Source organism: Tetrao urogallus, assembly GCF_951394365.1.
Source record: "Tetrao urogallus genome assembly, chromosome: 26".
Taxonomy (NCBI): Eukaryota; Metazoa; Chordata; class Aves; order Galliformes; family Phasianidae; genus Tetrao; species Tetrao urogallus.
Genome location: NC_136839.1, coordinates 1,029,091 through 1,051,850, shown reverse-complemented (window position 1 = coordinate 1,051,850; position 22,760 = coordinate 1,029,091). Strand labels below are relative to the sequence as shown.

The 22,760-nt window shown below is 57.3% G+C and overlaps 2 protein-coding genes across 3 annotated transcripts; one reads left to right on the top strand and one right to left on the bottom strand.

Moving 5' to 3' along the window:
- Nucleotides 1-545: 545 nt before the first annotated feature.
- On the top strand, nucleotides 546-2,535 carry RPL19 (ribosomal protein L19; the record flags this gene model as incomplete). Its single annotated transcript, XM_079547109.1, has 5 exons — nucleotides 546-651; nucleotides 1,145-1,267; nucleotides 1,436-1,556; nucleotides 1,812-1,922; nucleotides 2,344-2,535. The coding sequence occupies 5 exons, from the start codon at nucleotides 546-548 to the stop codon at nucleotides 2,465-2,467; spliced, it is 585 nt and encodes a 194-aa protein (XP_079403235.1). The 3' UTR covers nucleotides 2,468-2,535.
- Nucleotides 2,536-4,955: 2,420 nt separating this feature from the next.
- FBXL20 (F-box and leucine rich repeat protein 20) lies at nucleotides 4,956-22,039 on the bottom strand (the record flags this gene model as incomplete). Of its 2 annotated transcripts, XM_079547282.1 has the most annotated exons (15): nucleotides 4,956-5,063; nucleotides 5,783-5,995; nucleotides 6,958-7,014; nucleotides 7,399-7,443; nucleotides 7,880-7,940; nucleotides 8,478-8,608; nucleotides 9,114-9,188; nucleotides 10,264-10,390; nucleotides 11,421-11,516; nucleotides 11,631-11,699; nucleotides 12,053-12,147; nucleotides 13,841-13,915; nucleotides 14,796-14,850; nucleotides 17,282-17,343; nucleotides 21,998-22,039. In XM_079547282.1, the coding sequence occupies 15 exons, from the start codon at nucleotides 22,037-22,039 to the stop codon at nucleotides 4,956-4,958; spliced, it is 1,311 nt and encodes a 436-aa protein (XP_079403408.1). The 2 variants fall into 2 exon arrangements, with proteins under 2 accessions (XP_079403408.1, XP_079403409.1); XM_079547283.1 differs by lacking the exon at nucleotides 11,421-11,516.
- Between the last annotated feature and the right edge of the window lie 721 nt (nucleotides 22,040-22,760).

Here is a 22,760-nt window from a genome sequence, read left to right as displayed (position 1 = left end):
GACCGTACCACTCCGCGCAGAGGAGGGGGTGCGGAGTGACGCGCGTCCGCCTCCCCAACGCCTCGAGCGCGGCCTCGGCGCTCCCTCCCCCATCCCCACCCGTGACCGGAGCTCGGCGTTTCTCTCGGCGCGTTTCGATCCGCCGTGAGGCTGCGGAACCGCGTTGGTTCGGGGCGGTAGGCAGTGGTACGTTCCTCTCCCCGCGGCGCTGGCGGTGGGCGCGGCCACGTGCGCAGTCCTTTCCGCCCGGCTCGGCCGCAGCCGCCGCTATGAGGTGAGCGATGTGCGCCGCCGGGAACGGCGAGCGGGGGCGGGAACGGGAACGGGCCGGGGCTCGGCGGCCTCAAGGTGGGGGGTGCGCCCGGTGCTGCCCCATCTTTCGCACGTCGCGGGGATAAGGGGGAAAATGGCGGTGAGGAGGAGGAGGAGGAGGAAGGGGGGCGAAATGGCGGCGGGGGACGGGAAATGGGGCGGCTGCATCGCAACGGGAGGCGACGCGGGGCCGAGCCGGGGCTGCGCTGAGCCTCCCGCCCGCTGCCCGCAGTATGCTACGGCTGCAGAAGCGCCTGGCCTCCAGCGTGCTGTGCTGCGGGAAGAAGAAGGTGTGGCTGGATCCCAACGAGACCAACGAGATCGCCAACGCCAACTCGCGTGAGTGTGCGCGGACGGGGCCGCGAGGAGGGGATTCTGTGCTTGTTTTGTGTCGTTGACGTTGGCTGAGGTGCAGCTGCTGTTTGACGGCTGCCCAGGGACGCGGTGGGTTCTGCTCCTCTGGAGGTATTGCAGACCCACCGGTGCTGTTATGGGGCTGCTTTGCGGGGGTTGGACTCGATGATCTCTGGAGGTCCTCTCCAACCCCTTGAATTCTGTGGTTCGTTGTGTTTTGGAGCTGATTGGAGTTCGTCTCCAGCGCTTCTGGGGTTCTCCATGCCATCGCCATGTGGGTCAATGTGGGTCAGTGTGTGGTGCTTTCCTGGGTGACTAGTAGGGAAAATATGGGATGATGGGGAAAGAGCAACAGCAGCAGGAGGGGGGCTGGGGGTTTTCCTTACACAAAACAGATTACAGCCCGCACTTGGCTTAACGCGGTCTCTCTTTGCTCATTCACATGAAATACTGAGTGTGGTTTGTTTTTTTCTTCCAGGTCAGCAGATCAGGAAGTTAATTAAGGATGGTCTGATCATCCGCAAACCCGTGACCGTTCACTCTCGGGCACGATGCAGGAAGAACACCTTGGCCCGTCGGAAGGGCAGGCACATGGGCATCGGTGAGCGCTGAAGGCATTGCCTGCGTGCTGTGCACCCACAGCCTTGTGCTGGACGGAGATGTCTGCCAGAGTTCCAATAATTCTGTTCCTGAAGTAGGAACAATCCGAGAAGGATTGAACGCGAGCAGAAGCCAGGCCGCCTTCTTACCATGTTTTCTCTCATCCTAGGTAAGAGAAAGGGTACAGCCAACGCTCGTATGCCAGAGAAGGTGACCTGGATGAGGAGGATGCGAATTCTCAGGCGCCTGCTCCGCAGATACAGGGAGTCCAAGAAGATCGACCGCCATATGTGAGTCTGCCAGGCCAGCGTGCAGCTTCAGGCAGTGGGCAGTGTTTGCACATGCTCATCTGTCTCTTGCTGTGTGCAGCTTCCCAGCCAGCTCCTTGGTGTAGAGCTTGGTGATGGGAAAAAATCCTCTCCAGAAAGCACAGAGCAGCCCCTGTACTTCTACAAAGAGTCCCATTGCTCTGTGCCACTGCAGCAGCTTCAGAGCTTGGGGGTGAGCTGCTGTCACAGCACTCACGATGCTTTCTGTTCCTTCAGGTACCACAGCCTGTACCTGAAGGTCAAGGGTAACGTGTTCAAGAACAAGCGGATCCTGATGGAGCACATCCACAAGCTCAAGGCAGACAAAGCTCGCAAGAAGCTCTTGGCGTAAGTGTTGCCTCACTGTCACACTTCCATTTTGCAGGCTGGGGAAGCAGTTGTTTTTAAGGAAGCGCACACAGATATTTGGGGTGCCTCTACCCAGAGCCCTGGAATCAAAACAAAGCTGGGTAGGGCTGGCTGGAAGCAGAGATGTACGTAATCCTGGCAGAGCAGAATTGCTCATCCTGCTATAAACAGTGGTGCAGCCATAGTAAATGATTGATAAGGAGAGGCGTGAGTCATTGGTTCTCAAGGCTCCCAGTGCTGCGGGGCACCAGCAGTGCAGGGAGCTGCACGTGGAGCATGGCCCGCTCGGCTCAGCAGCTGGCAGGGCAGACCAGTGGGGCAAGGAGAGCAGGGCCAGCAGGGAAGGCTTTCTCTTGGCTGTCTGGAACGATCCCCAGGCATTCACAAACTCTTCTTGCAGTGACCAGGCTGAGGCTCGCAGGTCCAAAACCAAGGAGGCTCGGAAGCGCCGCGAGGAACGCCTGCAAGCCAAGAAGGAGGAAATCATCAAGACCCTTTCCAAGGAAGAAGAGACCAAGAAGTGAACAGTGGGCGCCTTGTGTACAGAGTGCTTTCCATCCACAAGGACTCAATAAAGCACATCCAGAAATAACTCCCACCTGTTTGTTCTCTTCTCTGGGGTTTCTGAAGCTGGGGATGAACTGCGGATCCCCAGCTCTGGGCTGGGTCTGCCCCTGTGAGATGGGGCTGGGAAGCAGGGGGGAGATGGCAGAGAACAGCTGAGAACAAAATGCAGACCTTTCAGGACAGTGAGAGCTGTTCCCTTAAAGCTGGGCTCCAGTTCCACCCCTCAGCTCACTGCAGCTCTGAGGGCAAGCTGCCACTGCGCGCAGGCTTTTCTGCTTTGTAAGGATGTTCCTCGAGTAAGACAAAGCTTGGAAAATGGTCTTTATTGGTATTTATTTATAAATACAAACATAAGGAAGAGTCCATTTAGAGACGGATAATTGACTTAAAAGGACACTGTCAAGTAGTTTGAGCTACCTTACGCTGTTACCCTGTTTGAAAACAAACAAAGCTTTGGGTTCTATGCTCTGAGTTCTCTCTTAAACTCAAACCTGTTAAAAGAAATCAGTCCGTCAGCTACACCCTGGCTCACCAATCAGTTTTGGCTCTCTTATGCCTCAGCATGAGCCGAGTGCTCTGCCAGAGCTGTGCAAACCAGCACCCATCGCTGGTGGGACCCCTCAGCTGTCATCTGCCACCCTGAAAACTGGAGAAAGGAGTTCTGCAGGTGAAGTACAGGAGCATGCTCACCGAGGAGAGAGAATCCACGGATTTGAATAAATAGAATGCATTAAAAGCCATCTAGAGGAAAGGAATTGACAGTATCCTTTTAAACACAGCGTACGTGTGATTTCCTCCCACCAGTCAGCGCATCTGAGAGTTAAACTACACCGACGGGTCGGGGAATCTGAGTTGGAGGGGAGGGGAAGGGGAGACGGCCGCTGTGCAGCCCTGGGGGTGGCTCCGTCCTCAGGGCAAACCGTGGCCAAAAGCTGCACTCCCTGGGGCTGCACAAGCAGCAGGAAGGTGAAGCACCGCTCCCAAGGCTGTGGGCAGCTCAGCTGCTTACCGGACCCGCTCCTCTCAGCTGGGATCCATCCCATAAACGTGCCCTCTCCCTTCCAACCCGGGGCGCAGGCAGCAGGAACAGCGCCATGCCGGACCCCTCAGCTCATCCCCACCACCCTGCTCCGCTCTGGCCATGCTCTGCCCCACGGCACCCCTGCATTCTGCCCCAGGAATGGGGAGCTCGCTCTGGGTCAACCTCACCCCAAGCACCGGCGCCACTGCTGCTCCCAGCACGACCCCGACTGCTGCTGGGGCGCAGCGCAGCCTCTCTGCCTCCAGCTGGTTCTTCCAGGGCAGCACTTACCTGTGGGCAACGCAGCACAGCTGCCCAGCGCTGCTGCACAATGGGACGGCGATGGGCGACAAGCTGTGGCCGGCCCTGCTGCTGCTCCTGCTCCACACACACAGGGAGGCAGGAGCTCTGGACCAGGACAATCAGCAAAAAGGTTCCGTGTTTATTTTCCTCGTGGGAAGGGGATGAGGGATTGGAGGGAAAGGACAGCAGAAGCAGCGCTGGAGCAGAGGCTATAGCTTGTCCCCTATAGCAAAGAGTTACGTCCTCATCACCGGGAGAAAACCTGGGATTCCAATCACTTTTTCCATCAGCTCATTGCAGGCTCAGGCTGCCAGCGGTTTAAAAAAAAAATGAGGATTTTTTTTAAATTTAAATGGCTTTCCCTAAACTTCTTTTGATTTGGTAAATCTCAAAGTTACCAAATGACAAACGGGAAGAAACAACAACAACAAAAACCAACCGAAAACCAAAAAGTGGGGCGTGGGAAGGGCAAAACCAGAGCCTGACGGTGCAGATCCCGAGCTACAGCACAACACCTCTGGAGCCTCTGAGCCACGGGACGCAGGAGCAGCAGGCGAACCTGCGATGGGGGGCCCAGGGGGTCAGCAGGGATGGCAGCAGCAGGGCTCCCATCTCTCACTGCTGCTCCTCCACCCCTCGCTCAGAAGCAGACACACAACGTGGGGCTGTCAGTTTGTTCAGTTTGTTCCTTTGCTTTTTTTTTTTTCCACCTGGACAACGGATGCAGGGATAAAGCACGTCCCTTTCTCTCCCTGTTTCCAAGGGTCGCCATTACTTTCTAACCTCTACAGCAGCAACAGTCGTTTTGGGTTTGCAAACATCTCCCCTCCTCACCGCAATGACTTCGTCTGAGCATGCCCAGCAGGAATGGTTCAGAATTATACCAATCCACCTACAGAAAAGCCAAGAGCTCCAGCCCCAGACCGCAGAGTTCATCCGTCTGCTGGAACAGGTGGGGTGTGAATATGGATGTGTATGGGTGGCTCCAGGGGCCGGCGCCGCTGCCCGCTGGCTGCCCCTTGCAAACGACACCGCATCGCCCTCCTCGAAGGTACAGCTGTCCACCGTCGCTCCAGAGGTGTAATTAAATACTCAGTTTGCAGGGATGGCTGCTTCCAGTGTCATAGGATGATGCAACATCTGCAGAAGCGCTGTCGGCTGCCCCCGACCGATGGAGGCGGTGTCACCGGCGCGAAGTAAGCGTGGACTTTGATGTTGGGTAAATGGGTCTGGAAGAGAAGCACAGCACGTGGAGGGGCAGCAGCAGGGCGGCAGCAGCAGCAGGTGACCTCCTGCACAGCAGAGCTGGGTGGTTTTGGTTCGTCGCTGCTGTCTGAGGGTCACAGCACGGAGCATGGAGGGGTGCTGTGCTGCACTGCTGGCTGCTGACACACAGCCCTGGTCTACAGAAGCAGCGCCAGGGTGAGCGCTCACGGAATGAGACTGCGCACTGAGTGCCCTCTGCCTCCTGCTACCACTGAGTGGGCAGAGCAAGAGGTGTAGAATGAGAGCAGATGGCCTCACGTTGCACCAGGGAGGGTCAGGTTGGACTTTAGGAACGATTTCTTCCCCGAAGAGCAGTCAGACACCAGCACAGACTGCCTGGGGGGTATTAGGGGGGTCACTGTCCCAGGGGGAGCTCCAGCACCGTGGGGATGTGGCACGGAGGGGCTGGGTTGGATGTGGGGGTCTCAGGGATCTTTTCCAACCTTAACGACCCAGTGATTTCTTTTTCCAATCACGCTCCTTCCTGAAGAATTAGGGCTCATCCCACGTTCTGAACACAGGACTGCCATGCATTTTACAGGCGATGGCTCTCAGGATACTTTACAGAACGAGCACCACCCCTGCATTCTGCCCCAGGAACGGGGAGCTCTGAACGCGAATCCGCTGCCACAGCCCTTCTCTTCCCCCCAGAAGCCTCCCAGCTCCAGCCTCACGCTCTTACCCTGAGTCTCTTGATCCCCGCCCGCGTGATCTGCTGGCAGTCGTACAGCTCTATCCTCTCCAGGCTGTGGCAGCTCTTCAGGTGCTCCAGGGAAGCGTCGGTGATCAGGGGGCAGTTGTCCAACTCGATCACCTCCAGGCGGTCGTGGGCGCAGGCGCCGTTCCCCAGGTGGCGAATGCCGTCGTCCGTGATCAGCTCGCAGTGGGACAAACTCTGCACCCAAACAGAGGCTGTGAGCCCCCGGCAAGGGGCAGCCAACGCTCTGCTGGGGGCACTGGGGATGAGAGAGAAGCTGGCCGGTGCTCTGTAGGCACACGTTGGGTGTTTGGCACAGATCTGGGCTCGCTCTGTGCGCCGGAGCCGCAGCAAAGCTCCAGGTGACGCAGCAGCGCCTGCGAGGGGGAATTCGTGTGGCTGGAGGGAGCGGAGAGGCGGTGAGAGGAGAGACCCAGGAGAGAGGGCGGCAGGCACTTACTGCAAGGAATGGGATAAATACCTCTGCTATCAAAGAAACCAGCTTTGTAAAACCTCTGTGGCCTTGCACATCATAGCCAGGGCTCTAAACACCTGCAGAAATAGAACGTCACCTGCTTTGTGCACTTCTGGGGGCTGCGTCCTAAAGGTGCTGGGAAAGGAAGCAGGGCTTGAGCTGGAAATGGCATCAGCCCGGAGCTCTGCGGGGACACAGCTGAGGGGGAGAGCCCACAGACTGCACCCTGTGTCCTCCACCACGATGGCAAGGAGGCAAAGCTCATGGAGGGGGGGGGGAAGGAGATGGAGACAGACTCAACTCCCAGAAACACAGCCCAAGAGAAGCAGCACTGCTCTCCGGAGCCTGTGAGCTCTGCAGCCCTCAGGTGCCCAGCTGTGTTAGAGGTGAGAAGGGCTCTGTTCCTCCAGACGGACTGACAGCCATCTTAGGGACAGCTCCTATTGAACAGGTGGGGAAAACCCTACCAGGAGCACCCAGCATCCCAGAACTCACTGCCTGGCAGCTGTGGGTGCCTGGAGGCCAACTACTGCCAGCAGCAGCAGAGGGACAACGGGTTCCTAAGGGTCAGATGCTCAGCTGAGTTCCACGAAGCTCCACAAAGTCAAAGAGACAAATTCCCACAGGCAGTGCATGAAATCCCTCATTTGGAGGAAGAAAACACTACGAGTGTCACTCTACTCACCAGAACCTGGAGCCGTGGACAATGTATGGAGAGCTGGATTAGCGTGCTGTCTGTTATCTGCAAAAAGAACGGGGCCTCTTCGTGCTGTGTGCTTTGCACGAGGACCTTTTGCCCATCCCTAAGGAGCAATGGCAAACAGGTGCCCAGTTTGCAGCCCCCAAACCCCTCCATAGTGTCTGTGTCTGAAATGTCTGGGTGCAGGAGGTGTTCAGATCCCTTCCACCAGGAGGGGCACAGCAGCATTAAGTCATACGAAATACAAAGAACTCAACTACAAAGGCAGCGTTTCCTCATCCAGATTCTGTACCATCTTTTTGCCCAGGATTCAAAGGGAAGCTCCATCTGGACACAACCTGCTGCTTTTTCACCACCTTTCTGCACTGCTGCCATTGTGCAATAAGTGAGGAAGCAGCAGTGTGACCGCAGAGCAGCAGCTCCTACCTGGACACACTCCTCCAGGTCCATTTTTTCAAGCTCGTGGCAGTTCTGGGAACAAACAGAGGAGCAAACACACCGAGTGAGTGCAAAGTTCAGGCAGCAAAACCAAACACCTGCAGCACACAAAGCCCTCGGTAGGAACAGAGGTTCTTCCCCACGGAATAGCAGGAGAGAAAAGAAAGTTTGCTGCTTCTCAATGAACACCATGAGAAGAAATCCAACAGACGTCACTCATTTCAATGAGTTTTTGTTAATTCATAGAAAGAAAAGGAGGTTAAACGCAGGGTTGGTCACGTGGAGCACAGCTCAACCCTGAACAACGAACATTTGGTAATGGTGATGCATCCAACGTTGCCCTTCGGTGGCTGTGAGGTGTGTGGGACACCCCACAGGACGCTGCCTCCCACCCACACCACACAAAGCTGGGTTCAGAGAGGGGGTCACACAGGAAGCAAAGCTTTCACCCCCATGAAGCAGCACTCACCCTGGCCAGAGTCGTGAAGCCCACGTCTGTCAGCTGGGAGCACCTGGCGACTTCTAATATTCTGCACAGAATGAATGGAGAGTGAGTGTGGAGGAGATCTGCCTTCAGAGCACCCACCCACAGCACCTGAATGCACAGAAATACCCCCACATACAGAAACAGGGCCGTGGAGGAACAGAACCGAATTACAGCAAAGTCCTCCAGGAGGAACCTGCCCTGATAAAAAGGTTTTAAGCAGAAAGCAAGAGGCTGCGGAGCTGGGAGCCTGCTCCTTCAGCACCAACTCCATCTGCCATAAAGTCCCAGTGAGAAGCCTGCCATCATCACAGGGGGAGGAAACAGTGGTGTTTCAGTGTGTTCTCAGCACAGAACTGACCTGACCTCAACTGTTTTCCATTAAAAAAAAAAATATTACAGAGCAGACACAGACATGCAAAGGTTTAAAGAGCGACTGCTGCAGCGCACCACCACGGCACGGAGCTCTCCTCCCACTGCTCTGATTGAGAAAGCAGAGCTTGGTGCAACCAGGAGCAGCTCCAGCAGCAGCCCCAGCTCTGAGCAGCCCCACGCAGCCCTCAGCTCTGCACCAAGGCCTTACCTGAGCCTCGGGCAGTTCTGTCCCAGGGCGTTCAGGATGGCATCTGTAATGTTGCAGCAGCCCGAGGCGCACAGCGATTGCAGCTTGTGGCATCCTCTGCATATTGTAATGAGACCATCATCTGTTATTTGCTACAAGAAAAACAACAACACCATCACAAGGAATAACAGAGGAGTGGAGCTGCGCCGCGCTGCGTGTTTTCCTCTTGGGTTTCCAACCAGGGACGTAACTGATGCCACGCTGTGCTTCTCAAACTGCAGTCAGCCCTGCAGCCCGGGGCTGCTGCCCTGCTCTGCCTGCAGCACAGCGTGCACACAGCCCACCCCAAACACCTTTAGGGTGCAAACAGACATTTGCTCTGGAATCCTGCAGGGGAACTGCTGCTCTTGGAGCAGTGCAGGACTGGCTGAGCACCGCCAGCATTCCAACCCCGTGGAAAGAATGCTTGCAGCACAGGAGCTCAGCAGCCCTGCAGGCAGGGCAAGGAGAACAACGCTTCCACCAAACCCAGCGCTGCACCTGGGGCTGATGAGCACTCCCAGAAAAGCTGTTTCAAATGAGCTCTTTTTAAAAGGCTTGGCAGTGCACAGCTGTGTGCACCACGGCCACGTGCTGGGAGCACGGTGTGGTACTTACTAAGCACGTCTGGAGGTTTAACGTCACCAATTCAGGACAGTTTGCACCGATGTATTTGAGAGCTTCGTCCTCGAGCTGGGAAGAAAAATCAGGGAGTGAAGCAACGCTGCAATGCTTGAAGCAGTGCTCCAAAGAAAGATTTGGGGACAAGGGAATGCGGGGATGGGGTGGCTGTGTGGGAGGAGGGCAGTGCACTGCACCAGAGGAGCACAGCGCCGCTTCCACTGCTGCAGGAATGGAGTGCAAGGACCCACAGCCCAGTGCAGCCAGAGGGGGAGGCAGAACCAGGCACACACATGGCAGGAACAAAGCCAGCAGTGGGGTCACAAACCCGCCCCAGGAATGAGGGCTGCGCTCTGCCAACCGAGGCCCACAAGTGACACCACCTCTATATGGCAACAGGGGAGCTCTCAGAAAAATAGAGAGCATGATTTCAGTTTGAGGAGCACAAACGCACCCAGGGTTCCTTAGGATGATTAAAAAAAAAAAAAAAGCTTGCTATTCTTAAATCCATAAGAACAGATGGCAAAGCAATTGATTGCGAGGATGTATTGCCATCAATATTACTCGTGGCTCTGTAAATGATGAGAAACTCAAGCTGTTCCTCTGACCTCAGCCCTCCAAACAGGCTGAGATGCCACCAGCTCCAGCCCTCACGGCCATTTGTGTGACACACGAGTGTCTCCCTGCACACACCACGTGTCAGTGCTGCCCTTATCATGGCCACCCTTCAGGACTCGGCGCCCTTGCATGGAGAAATGCGCTTTTTGTACCTGCAGCAGTTTATCTATAGGCAGCAGATGGAAATGGCGGTGACTCACGCTTGAGGAATGCACACCCCAAGAGTAAAATAAATGCAAAACACAGAGCCTGGGCACCAGGAGCAGTTTGGCTGCCAGGTCTACCCAGCAGGTAATCCCGGCCCCATCCCCAGCTGCCCGCAGCTCTGGGACAGCTTTCAACTGTGGTCACTGCTGCTCTCCCTTCCCAAGGCTGAGATGTGAGATGTGACACAGAGCAAACCAAGAGGCAGCTGCAGGTGCTGGCAGGGCGCTCACGCATCCCAAGGGAGCAGCAGCCACCGCTGCCACCCACAGCCAGCCCAGCAGGGACCAGCCAGCCGTCGTCCCTGGGTCCCATTGCCCCATACCTGTGTGCAGCCCTTCAGGGACAGCGCTTTGAGGCCCCCGCAGCCCCTCACCAGTGCCTGGACGCCATCCTTGGTCACTTGGTCACACCAGGAGATGTTGAGCTGCTCCAGCAACGGGCAGCCCTCGCTGGAGAGGTGAGAGGAGAAGGCTGGAAGCTTTTGGCTTTGTGTTAGAAGGAAATCCTTCAAGTCAGAATCCAGGAAAACCCCATTTCTGAGTGGCACCTGCACTCCACAGCAATGGGGCCCCTCTATTTACGGTCAGAGCCCGCAGGGGTAGCAGCAGGAGCTCTGAGCAGGGAGCAGCAGGGCCAGCCCTGAATGCTGCCCCCCATTCAGACACCTCCTGGTTCCTGCACAAGGACAGCACAGCCCGTGTGCATCCTGCACCTCAACACAGCCTCAGCCATAACCCAACGCTGGGCTGATTTCCACCAGCAGCTCCCATCCAGGTGGACTTCTGCAGCACAAACCTGCCCACGTGAAATTAGGGATGCAAATGAAGATCCCCAAGGGGGGCTCCACGTATTTTCATGCAGCTACAAAGATAATTTAACTGTTCAGTTAATTCTTTCAAATCTGCCTTTCCTTTTGGTGTCCAGACTAATCCTCAGATTGTGTCCCCTGTAATGCTGCTTTCTTGTGTTTGCTGGGATATCAGTTGAAACTCTTCTGGTGACACCTCAGCCCCCGTTGTTCCCTTTGGGAGTTCTGTGCCTCCCAACACCTCCCACCAATGTCTGCCTTTCCCTTCCTTTCCCAGACCACTCGGCCACGCCACGCAGCAGATTGGGCAGTGCTGTGTCTCCTAAGCGGTTCAGAAAGACAAACAGTCACACGTTCACCTCCCAGCTATGTAAACACTCAGCAGCACCCTGACAGAGCAGGAGCCGGCTGGAAACACAGGAGGAGCTTTTAAGAAAGGCAGGGTGACTTTTTGGGTTCACCTCCACGTCCCGAACGCAACGTAACGCTTCTGCTAACCACCACCAGGACCCACAGGGCCAGCTGGAATCCCCAAAGCCCTGCAGGGATCTGAACTCTGCACAGCCACAGCTCAGCTCCCAGCTCCTCTGCAGGACCACGCAGTGCCACCATCAGTCCCCTCTGCCCTCCCACCCCAGCACTTTCGGGTCAGGTCGGCCGTGTCCTCCTACCTGAGTGCCTTCAGGGACAGGTTGGTGATGGAGGTGCAGGACGCCAGGTCCAGGTGCCGGAGTTTGGAGCAGAACTTACTGAGGCTGGTGCACGTGCTGGAGGAGAACAGAGAACAGCAGCGTGCTGGGTTTACCCTGAGCCCTGCACTCTCCTCGTGATGCACAGCACGGAAAGGGAGAAGGGAGGAATAGAGAGGAGCTGGCACTCACGCATCTGTGATTTTGGTGCAGCCGTTCAGGTTCAGCACTTCGATATTCCTGCAGTTCTGTGCAAAGGTCCTTTAGGAAAGGAAAGGCAAAACACAGCTCTTGTCAGCCAATGGGTTTCCCAGTGTTCTGCTGCGTTCCGTGAGCGCAGCAGCTACAACTCGACCGGATGGGCTCAAGTAAAAGAAATAAAGACAGAATGAAATAGATCATTTGTGTTGGCCATCACTCGCCCTGGGATCTCCCACTCTTTGTCATTCGGCCCTGAGGGCAACATCACGGTGCGAAGGTGAGATGATCGCTGAGAAATGCAGACATCGCTGCTCTGAGCGCTTTATGTCGGACACAGCGCTGTGGATCCTTGCTCTGCTGCCCCCCAAACCCACCCCCATGGGCTGCAGGGCCCCTCTGTGCCATGGCTCTACCTCAGTGCGTTGTCCCCGACTCCCTGGCAGCCACGCAGGCTCAGCTTCCTCAGGAACCCCCCGCACCTCTTCGAGATGTTCTCCACCACTCGGCCCTGGTGAGGACAGAAGGAGCCACGTTAACATCCCAAAGACCTGCAGCACCAATGGAGAGCTGTGTGCGCTCAGCTGTTTGTTATTCTAGCTAAAATGGCCCTTGGAGAACAAAGCTCCATCGGGACAACCTGCAGGCAGGCCGCAGGTGGGCTGAGCAGGAAAAGCCTGAGAGAACATTGGCACAGCGTGCAGCAATCCCAGCTGCTGTTCCCTGCTTTATCCTGTGGCTGCTCCCCACGCAGCAGGACCCCCTCTCCATTCCCCAAGCGCTGGGAGGCACCGAGGAGCCCTGCAGCACTGAAGATGCTTTCCTAAAATCTTTTTCCAACCAGGCAATCAATCAATAATCCACCACCAGGCCCAACGTCATGCACAGCTGGAAGTGGGACAGCAGCTCCGCTGCAGCTGTGTGTGTCAGAACAGCTGGTGCCCACCTCTACAGGGTGTGCAACAGCTGGGGGCACAGCTGGGGAACATCTGGGGCTCTGGGAACAGCTGGGGCACAGTTGGGGCAGCGTGGGGCTGAGTCTGCCCTATGGCTCTGGGAAGGACTGAAACAGGACGAGCAGCTCCCCTAGCAAGCCTATGAGTTCCTATCCTTCAACAGGAGGATCTGAGTAAGTCTGACTACAGGTGGATTTTGTGCCAGAGGTCGGAGTGACACAGCTTCAGAGCAAACATAATTTAGGCCACCATTAAGCCCAGCAGGTGCCTCGAGGTTCCGTGCCACGCATGGCAGTGCTTTGTCTTAAAAGGGGAATTTGGTGCTCGTGGAGGAACACGTCTGACACAGGGTGGTGGTGGAGATGTTCACAGCTCCCAGAAGGTGAGCAATCCCCCTCTGCCCCCCAGAGAGGGCAGCTCTGGCTGTGGGATGCAGCGCTTCCATGGGGCAGAAGGCGCAGGGCACTTGGGAGAGGAGGATCAGTTATCAGGAGCAGCAATCACAGCTGCTGTGCTTCCTGCAGCACTGAGGGGCTGAGCCCAGCCCTGCACAGACTGCTTTAACTCCTTCCTCCACAAACACCATCTGCACCTCCCCGCTCCCCCGCACTGCTGTTCCCATCCACCTGACACCACTCTGCACAGAGTCAGAACGAGAAACTCCTTACCTCCCTTCTCTAAAAGGTTTTCAAGGGAATAGAAACGTTCCAGGAAGAATAGAGGGGTTTTGGGGCTGTGTTGGGGTCTTTTATCCCTATAAATGCAACTTCACCATTTAAACAACGTGACAACAGCACCCACAGCTCCTCAGCACCTCATCCTGCCGGTGCCAACGAGACCACATCCAACAGATCAGAACAACAAGGGAGGATTCCTAACGCTGCATCGATGGGGAAGGGCTCTGAGCCCAGGCAGCCCCCCCAGGACTGCAGGTTTGGGAACTGGAGACAGGGAAGATGTGCAGGCCATGCTCCAGGAGCAGCACAGCTCTCCCAGCTGCTCCACCTCTGCCTTCACAACGTCCCTCCTATTGCCATCCTTCATGCTTTGATACAGATATGGAATCCCATCCATTTTCAAAAGCTGAATGGGTTGTGAGCCCATAACGACTCCCCGGGGCCACGAACTGAAATTAATGATTTCTGTCTCCGGGGAAGGCAGGAAGGGCTGTGCTGGGAGCATTAATCCGTGCTAGGCTGTAATTACATTTCAGCAAGAAAAATGGGTTTGTATGTCACTTAATTATACCTCAATATCCCTCTGGAAATCAAACAGGTCAATTCGCTGCCAGTTACTGCCATCCAGGGCCAGAACATTCCATGCCTTTATTGGAGGAAAAAATGTAAATGTCTGGTTAATATGAAAAATACCAACAACCCGACAGGGGGGACCCAGTTACAGCTTGTTCCTTTCAGAAACAACCGTTCTGCCTCAGATGGCAACACAACAATTAGAGCCAACGAGAACAGCTCGGTCCGTGCTCACTGTGAGCACGGCGTGTGGGACCTCACAGCCCAGGGAACCACCAGCAGGTTTGCCTTGGATGGGACCTCAGAGCTCACGGAACCACCAGCTGGGTTGGGTTGAAGCCCCCCATCCTGCCATGGGCCGACTGCCTCCACCAGGCCAGGTGCCCAGGGCCCACCTGTGGCCTCAGGCACCCACAGCTCCAGGGCGGCCCCCCCCCCATCCTGCCCACTACCAGCAATCGGTTATTTTACTCTTTATCAACCAAGGTTTTCAGCACGGTGCCGTGTTCAAAGTTGCAATTACATCAGCAAAGCAAACAGCTGAATCTCATCACGGCCAGCATTAAGAAAGAGTGCAGCAATGTTTGTGCATAGGCGTATTTTTATAGCACACCCACTGTGAGCACCGGGCTGCACCTCCAGCACAACAGCAGCTCTTGTGCAAGCCAGGCAGGCTGACACCAGCAGAGAGAACCGTGAGAGCCCATGGACTCCCTGCGTTATAAACCTGTGTTTGTTTTAAGGTCTGGTTATTGCCAAAAGGACGCCCAGCAGCTCCAGAGGAAAGGGCACTTATCAGTGGGTGCAAATCGCAATGCATCTCACTGCGTGACGGTGCTGCAGCTCTGCACTGACTTTACAAGGCAGCAGTTGGAGCAGTCAGTGTGCAAAGCTCCCCACCACAAAGCCCTGTGCGGTACTGGGGTGGCCCTGCAGCAGGATGGGGTTCTTACCCGGGAGACCTGAGCACAGCGACACAGAGTGACCACATCCAGGAAAGAGAAAATCCTGCAATGGAAATGGAAAAGAGATCTTTGTGTTACCTGCATTTACGAGGCAGAACGTGTGAGGAAAAAAAACATAAAAGGGGTTGGAGCGAGCAGGAATTGCCTGATAACACAGCATCCAAGGGGAGCTCTGAGAACGAGCAATGCCCCACCGCCCCAAAAACTTGGACTGCTCACCCAGCCCTCCCTTGGATCAAATGCTATTCGTGTGCCCACTGGGGGTGCATTCAGCACAACGTCCGTGCACAACAATACAAGGAAAGCTGAGGGAAATGAGAGAAGCGAGGGAAAATTCCTACTTTTACCCCCGATTCCCACCAGAGGAACACAAAGACCCACCCCAAGTCCATGGGAACAGCAGCTAAGCCAACAGCGGGGCTCCATTTCTGCACTTTCATAAAAATCACTTTCTCCACGGAAATCCCAGGCTATTAATAACCTCCTCATCCTCCTGTCAGTGCTTTGGGTCCTGGCCCAACTCCTTCCTGCTTCCTGCTCCTCCCTTCCCAGCCTACGCCCAGCACAGGGGATGCCAGCACAGCACCGCACGGCTTCCCAGTGCAACACCTGGGAGCTCCACCAGGGCCTGGGGCTCCTCCTTTTGGGGAGCCAAACCTTTCTGCCTGCTCCTCATCTCGGGGATTCGCATCCCTCTGTCCTCCTGCTCGCCCCCCTTCCCCTCCGAGCCTTGTGCTCACAGACAGAGCCTGGGGACTTCTGCCTCCCAAAGCGCTCTCGGAGCATTCCTCTGTGTTTTCTGCACTGCTCTGACGTTGGCTCACGAGCGGAGCAGTGACTCAGCACACCCAGCCTCACACGCTGCTCTCAGCAGCGGCCGTGGCTCCGCTCTGCACTTTGGTCAGTTCAGCCTCAGCCATTGGCACAGCCCCAGGAGAGCAGCAGCATGGCTCCGTCCCGCAGCACAGCGCCGAGCTCCTGGGAGCGCAGCAGGGACGCAGCTGGGCAAAACCCCAAAGCCCACCAAGGAGCTGCCCGTGGGGCTCGGCAGCCGCTGAACCGCAGCCCTCCTTCACACGGCTACAGCGTGGGCTGAGCGACCTGCATGGGGTGCAACAGAGCAGAGGGAACCTTTGTGTTCACCTGAGCTCAGCTCAAGAAAAGCCAAGCTGGCGAGCGGCTCTGGAGGTGGAAGGGAGCCTGAACGGCACTCTGCTGAGCAGCTCTGGGTGCTCTCAGTGAGAGCGGGACACCAGAATTCCTCCTGGATCATCCCAAGGCAGCTCCACCATCGGATGGGGAGGGGAGGGGAGCGCTGAGTGCTCCCAGCTGGGGCTCAGACAGCTCTGGTGCCGATCAGGTGAAGTATTTCATGGTGAGGCAGCTCAGCACGGTGAGGACGGGGCTACGCCTCCCAGCCTGGCTCTGGCAGCACATCCACAATGCGATGCAGTCAGAACACTTCTCAGCCCCTTCATCCATCGGGGATTGCCTGGCACTCCCCACTTTCCCACTGCAGCCAGCTGAGGGTCAGCAACTCTCTAGCAGCAGGGAGCTGGGAGAGACCCCAGCCGGGAGCAGGAGCTCCAACCCCAACCTCAACCCAGGCAGGACCTGAGGGGTTCCAGGGGGGGCTGGCGAGGTCCTGCAGCCCCCCACAGCCCTCCCACAGCCAGCCCAGCTCCCAGGCAGGGAGCCACTGCTGGAGCCACACATTTCTGGAGCTCAGGGTGGGACAAAGGCCACTGTTCCCCTCTTTCACATCCACCCCCTCTTTATTTTGCTCAAGCACAGCTTTCTTCCTTTGCAACCACACACACGAGGCGTCGATGCCATCTGCAGAATGAACAAATTGGGGAACAAGGCACCACGCTGTAGTGCTGCTCAGACACACACGTCTTTGTCTCACAGACAGTGACACATTTACAGGAGATTCCTGCAGATAAACGCATCCAAGTTTCTCTTTCAAAGGCCGCACTGTCAATCCACGCTGATTAATTTGCACAGTATGCTCACAGTGGATTCCAGCTCTCAAAACCATCACGTATGAACCTTAACGTTTATAAACTCCATCTCCTCCTATTGCCCAGGTGCCACCTGTGGCACAGCAGTGACACGGGGACACCAAACCACCCCCAGACCCCCACCTCCTCACCCCACTGACCCCCAGTGCTCCCCGTGACGCTGCTCCTCTGTCCCCATTCTGACTACATCTGCTCCCCATCCCACTCCCCTCCCTGCCTGCTGGGTCCGAGTGCCACGCTGCTCTCTCCATCCACTTTCATTAAGGAACCTGTTCAGCCCTACACCTCTCCCATCCACAGAACAGGCACCCAGCAAATCAACACTCAGCATGAAGTGCTGGAGCACACTGTGCCCTCTTTGCTTCTCTTTGCTTGCAGCTCTGCCAGGACCTGAGCCTGGCTGGTGCCTCCCACTGACAGCACAGAGCACTGATCCAGGGAGGCTCTTACCGCAGCAGCAGCTCTTTGGGAAGCTTCTTGTTGATCACAGCTTCATCATTGTTTGAGAACATCTGTAACGAGAAGAACAACAGCAGGTTGGCCATACATTTTCCTTATGGAAACAAAACCCACTGCAGGGAGGGAGCTGCTGGGGCAGCCCAACCAGTGTGCTCAAGGGAAACCCTGTGCCTGTCATCAGGCTCCCAGGAGGGACCAGCACTGCACGGAACACTGCACCCAACGCAGACCCTCTGTGGGGGAAGTTGAAGGGGAGATGTGTAGTAGGCAGCTGAGATGCTCGGCACCCCCTGTCCCAACCCTGCACAACTGCTTCCAGCCACGGGAAACTGAGTAATCAAAAAGTGGGCTGCAATCATTAGAGGGTAAATAACACATTCTGGAATTTGTTTTTAAGCGAGGAAAGGTGGAGGGCCCACAGTTGCCATTATAAATTAGGGATTACAAGCACAGCTGCATGCTTTGCCTCTTACATCCCCACCCAGCCCGCATGGAGATGTGTCACAGATCCACCTCCCCAGCTCAGAAGGAACCTTTTGCCGCCCTGAAATGGAAGAATCAGAAACATCAGCGTGGATTCAGCCCTGGCTGTGCTGCATCCCATGCTTTGGGCATGGGCTCAGCTCTGCTCCCAGCAGAGATGCACAGAGCCACAGTGGGAGCAGGGAACGTCCCCGCAGAGCAGCAGCTGTCTGTGCCACAGGGGCTCCCTGCAGCCATAAGTGAGGGCTGTGCAGGGACGCCACTGAGACCCACTGCTGCTGCATGCACCTCTGTGGCACCACTGACCCCGGTGTGACTAAGCAGGGAGAGGAGAAGAGAATCAGCTCCTGACCGGCCAGGCTGATTATGGGCTTAATATCCCTAAAAATAGCTGTGTGTGTGATCTGCCCAACGTACGCCATCAGATCGCTGCTTCATCTGCCTTGGAGCAGCTCTGTATGGAGAGATGGGGTGAGGAGCTCCGTTCCTGCAGCCCAACCACAGGCTGCATCCATAGCAAAGTCAGAAGGAGCCAGGCCAGCAGTGGGATCACGCGGCACTGAGGTGGAGCAGCCCAGAATGGCACAGCTCTCCCCCATCCCCTGCAGAGGCACGCAATGCCTCGCACAAACCACACAGGGAACCCAATGGGAACCACAGGGGCCATCCGTGCTGCCACCAAATGCAATTCCGAGCACCTGTTATGTTGTGCTTTTTATTTAACCCAGTGTTTTGGTGCTGTTTCTGAGCTCCATTAAAAGCCCCCAACATTTGGGCCACAGGGCGTTTCGTCGCCTATCACACAGATCTGATTGAAGCGCTGCTGCCTCTTCCCACAGCCTCCAGTTGTGTGTGAGCACTGCTGTGCCGGCTCCACATCCAGCTCCGAGTGCCACCGTGATGATGGTGACGGTGCTGTGGGCACAGACCCCACGGATACGTCCTCACCCACTGCAATGGGTGTGGGGTGGCCCAGCTGGGACCGGCCCTGCTGCGCGTCGCATCGGCTTTCCCAATGCAGTGACTCAGGTGCAATGCCGGGCAAGGCGATCCAGCAGTGAAAACAGTAATTAGGCATTACAGCCCGGGCCCCAATTAAGACTGGTATCTAAAGCAGCACAAGGCATGGCGACACGCAGGCCGGCCCTGTGCCTGTTAGGCAGGCTGCAAGGCACAACCAAACCCAACTGTGGCACAAGGCTGCGCTGGGTCGTCAGGCTGAGCATCCTAAGAGCAGCCAGGAGCAGCGTGGTGGGGAGTCACCGTGCCCAGAGGTGTCCCAGCACGTGGGGATGTGGCACTTGGGCACAGTGGGACGGACCAGGGTTGGCCGGGGGGTCTGAGGGGTTTTTTCTGACCTTAATGACTCTGTGCTTCTCCCCCCTCTCTTGCCCAACGATCCCAGCCGGGAACAAACAGCCCGCACTTGCGACACAGGCAGCTCCTGCAGGTGACACGGCGAGGTCGAGCAGCCGCTCATTTAATCCACGGCTCGTAAAGCTCTCCCTAATTACGGCGGGGCACAAAGCACCGGGAGGCCGAAACCCGCCCCAACCCCACTGAACAAAAGGATGCAAATGAAAAGCAGCCCAGGTTGGTTTCCCTGCTGATAAAGAGAAGGCAGCTCGTTTCCCAACGCGCTGCTCCCCAAACATCACCAGCCCCATAGCGCAGAGGGAAGCACCGAGCAGCTGAGCTGCACCCGACCCTCCTGCAGCCCCCAAACCCCCCCAGCCCTCCCCGGGTGTTTGCAGCTCAGCTGCCCAACCAGTGCCACAGGCAAATGTAACACAAGTTATGTTCAACCGCTCCTCATCTCCACTGTTCAACCACCGCTCTGCAGATGGATCTGCAGAACTCTGCTTACTTCTCTGCTGCCTTCAGGAGCGGGGGCACGAGGCAACACCAAACACAACGGGGACAACAAACAGGAGAGCAGGGAAACGCTCAGCTTCCACACCTCCACCCCAACGTTGGGCACCGACCGCCCTCCCCACCGCCCCCTCCCTGCTGTAGGAAAGCTGCTCTGACCCACGAGCCCCACACTGCCTTCACTCAGCAGGGCTTTCTCTTCTCTTTTGCCACATATCAGACACGATGGGTTCTGATCCATTCCCTCCCTCCCAGCAAGCAGAGGCTGCGCGATGCCCAGTTACAAACCCTGCTCCTGCTGCGCCCCTCTGCTCACACAGCCCCAGCGCTGCCACAAAGCCCAGCCTGGAGCACAGCAAACAAAGAGCCCCAAAACGGAAACACGGGAAGCACGTGGAGACGGGAGCCCTGCACTCCAGAACGGGATTAGGAAAACTGACATCACCCTGAATGCAGACAGGACTCATTACCAAGAGGCAATTCGATTCTGGAGCATTTTGAGCTTCCCATCCTGCTCACAGCTTACCTCGTCCCAGGGCAGCCCTGAAGTCAAGCGAGCCCCAGGAGCTGCACCGGCCTGGTCAGAGTCCTCCCAAAGTCAGCATCCTAAATCCCAGCTGAGGATGCATCTGTCCCAAGGATGGAATCTGCACGGCTCTCGCTCCCTCCCACAGCTTTTCTTTTTTCCACGGCACAAACTGCCCCATAAATGCTCCGCAGCCCAATTCGGCTGCAGCTAATTGGAGGTTTCGAAGGCTCCCGCAGGAAGCCAGGACGGCTGCTGCTGGGTTTTTTTTTTGTGTGCGTGTGTTTTGTTTTGCTTTTGTTTGAGGATGTAGTGGAGACTTACACGTATTGCTCACAGCCTGGAAATAAAACAGCTGTAATTACTCCGGGCTGACGACGTGGCTCAGCGCATCGCAGGGCAGCGCTGCTCACACTGCCAGCCCCAGGCCTGGTACCCTGCACTGCTCCTGGGTCTGGGCCATGACAGCAGTGGGAAACAGCTGCTCTGCTCTGAAAACAGCACTGGGGGGGGGTCTGAGCACTGGAGGGGAGGGGAAGGTCTGAGTGCCTGAGTTACGTGCATCCCAGGCAGGTGTGTGTGGTCAGAACAGGTGCAAGAAGCGATGGGGCTGGAGCAGCTCAGAGCAGCTCCCCTTCTGTCCTCTCCCCTCTCATCTGTTGTGCTTTGGGAAGCACAGGAAACCCCACATGAAATCCAGATCACGATCTGCTCCAGATTAAACCAATGCCACTGAAAATTCGGAGTCAACCTGGGCGAAGCTCGCCTTTTTTGTTTGCTTTGTTGGATTATTTTCTCTTTGTTGCCCGTGCATTCAGGACAGGCTGTGCTGGGCACTTCACAGCTCCTGCTCTCCTTTAATACCAACCCCCCACTCGAGTTGCACACACAGAATCCACGCACACCTCGCAGCAAAAGGCGCTCAGCCCATCGCCCACCACCCCCTCTGGGACTCCAATAAGAACCGATGAGGGCCCCCCCCCCCCAGCAGCGCCTCGCTCAGCAGATTTCTGCTCCATTGTCCCTCACTGTCCCCACGTCACATGAAACAGCGGCTCTTTGTCAACAAACAGAGCTCTGGAAGCAGCACGGCGTTGTTGTCTGGAAGGTGCCACCAACTCCAGCTGTGCACCCTTCTGACCAAAGGGGGGGGAACGTTTCAGCCCTTCGGCCCCAAACATCCGCAGCACAAAGGATTCGTTTAAAGGTGAGGAGCTCTCAGCTCTCCCCAGGGCAGATTTGGACACGTGGGGGTGGGGGGATCAGGGCTGTCAGTGCACACAAACCTCACTGCTCTCAACACAGCTGAGATGGGCAAGGCCCGCGGGCAGCTTTTGGGTGACGGTTGTCAGCACAGCCCCCCATCCCCCCCCATCACCATCCGAGCATCTCGCTTAGCGAGCCGTGCGGGAGGGGCGCTGGGTAAACAACGCCTCTTATTTTATGAGCGTTTGTGACCAAAGGAAGGGGACAACGCAGCTCCGGCCCACAGCCACCCCCAACCAAAATTAAAACCAGAATAACAACAGAAATCAAATAAACCCACAGCGCTCCCACCGCAGCGGACGGGATCCGTCCCCGCAACTCAGCCCCGCACCGCCCCCCCCGCAGCCGTCACACCGCACCGCGGAAGGCCGCACCGGGCTGCAGCCCGCCGGGTTCCCCCGGGGCTGCGGGGGAGGGAACGGAACCCCCTACCCCCCCTACCCCCCCTCCCCACCGGACCCCCCCCTCCCCAGGCAGCCCCGCTCCCCCCGGCCCGCGCCGTCTCCCGCCCCCCCCCCCTCCGGGCCCCGCAGCCCCCCGGGCCGAGGCCGCGGCCTCACCTCGAAGCGGCTCTTGGTGACGCCGTTCATCTCCCTACGCATGGCGAGGGGTGTGCGGGGAAAGGGAGGGGGCTGGAGAGGGGGCCAGGCCGAGGCCCGGTGTGAGCCGAGCTCCTACGGCCTCAACTTCAACCCCAAACAAAAACACGGGGCACCTGCCAACAACGCGCGCGCTCATTGGTCGGCGCCGGGGCACGGCTGGTGCTGCGGCGCGGGGGGGGGAGGGGGGGTGCGAACGGAGGAGAGTGCGCGGTTCTCATCGCCCCCCACCCCCCGCACAACCCCCCGCCTCCCCCGGTGCCCACCTACCCCGCAGAGCGCCGCCGCGCCCATCGCGCCCAGGTGCCGCAGGGGGGCTTTTGGGGGTCCCCACCCCTTCCCGGTACCGGGGGCCGCGGGGTGCCCCCCCCCCCCCTCGCACAGACAGACACCCCCGGGGGAGCGCTGCACCGCCGCACCGGGGGGCTGCGATGAGGGGGGGGGCGGTAGGGGGGGGTTCCCGGGGGTTGAGCCCCCCGCCCCGCGGTTCCCTTCCGGGAGGAGCAGACGGGGCGCGGGAAGCGACCAATGGCGTGCCGAGTTGACGCGACGTCACGGTGACGTCATTCGCGCGGGAAAATCGAGCATGGCGGAAAGCGCCCCCTGCCGGCAGCGCCGCCGCCCGGGGACGCGCGCGAACCGCGAGCGCGATTCCAGCCCCAGGCGCGGATTTAAGGAACGAAGACGTAGAAAAGAACCGTTTTTCTTTTAATCTCAGCCTACG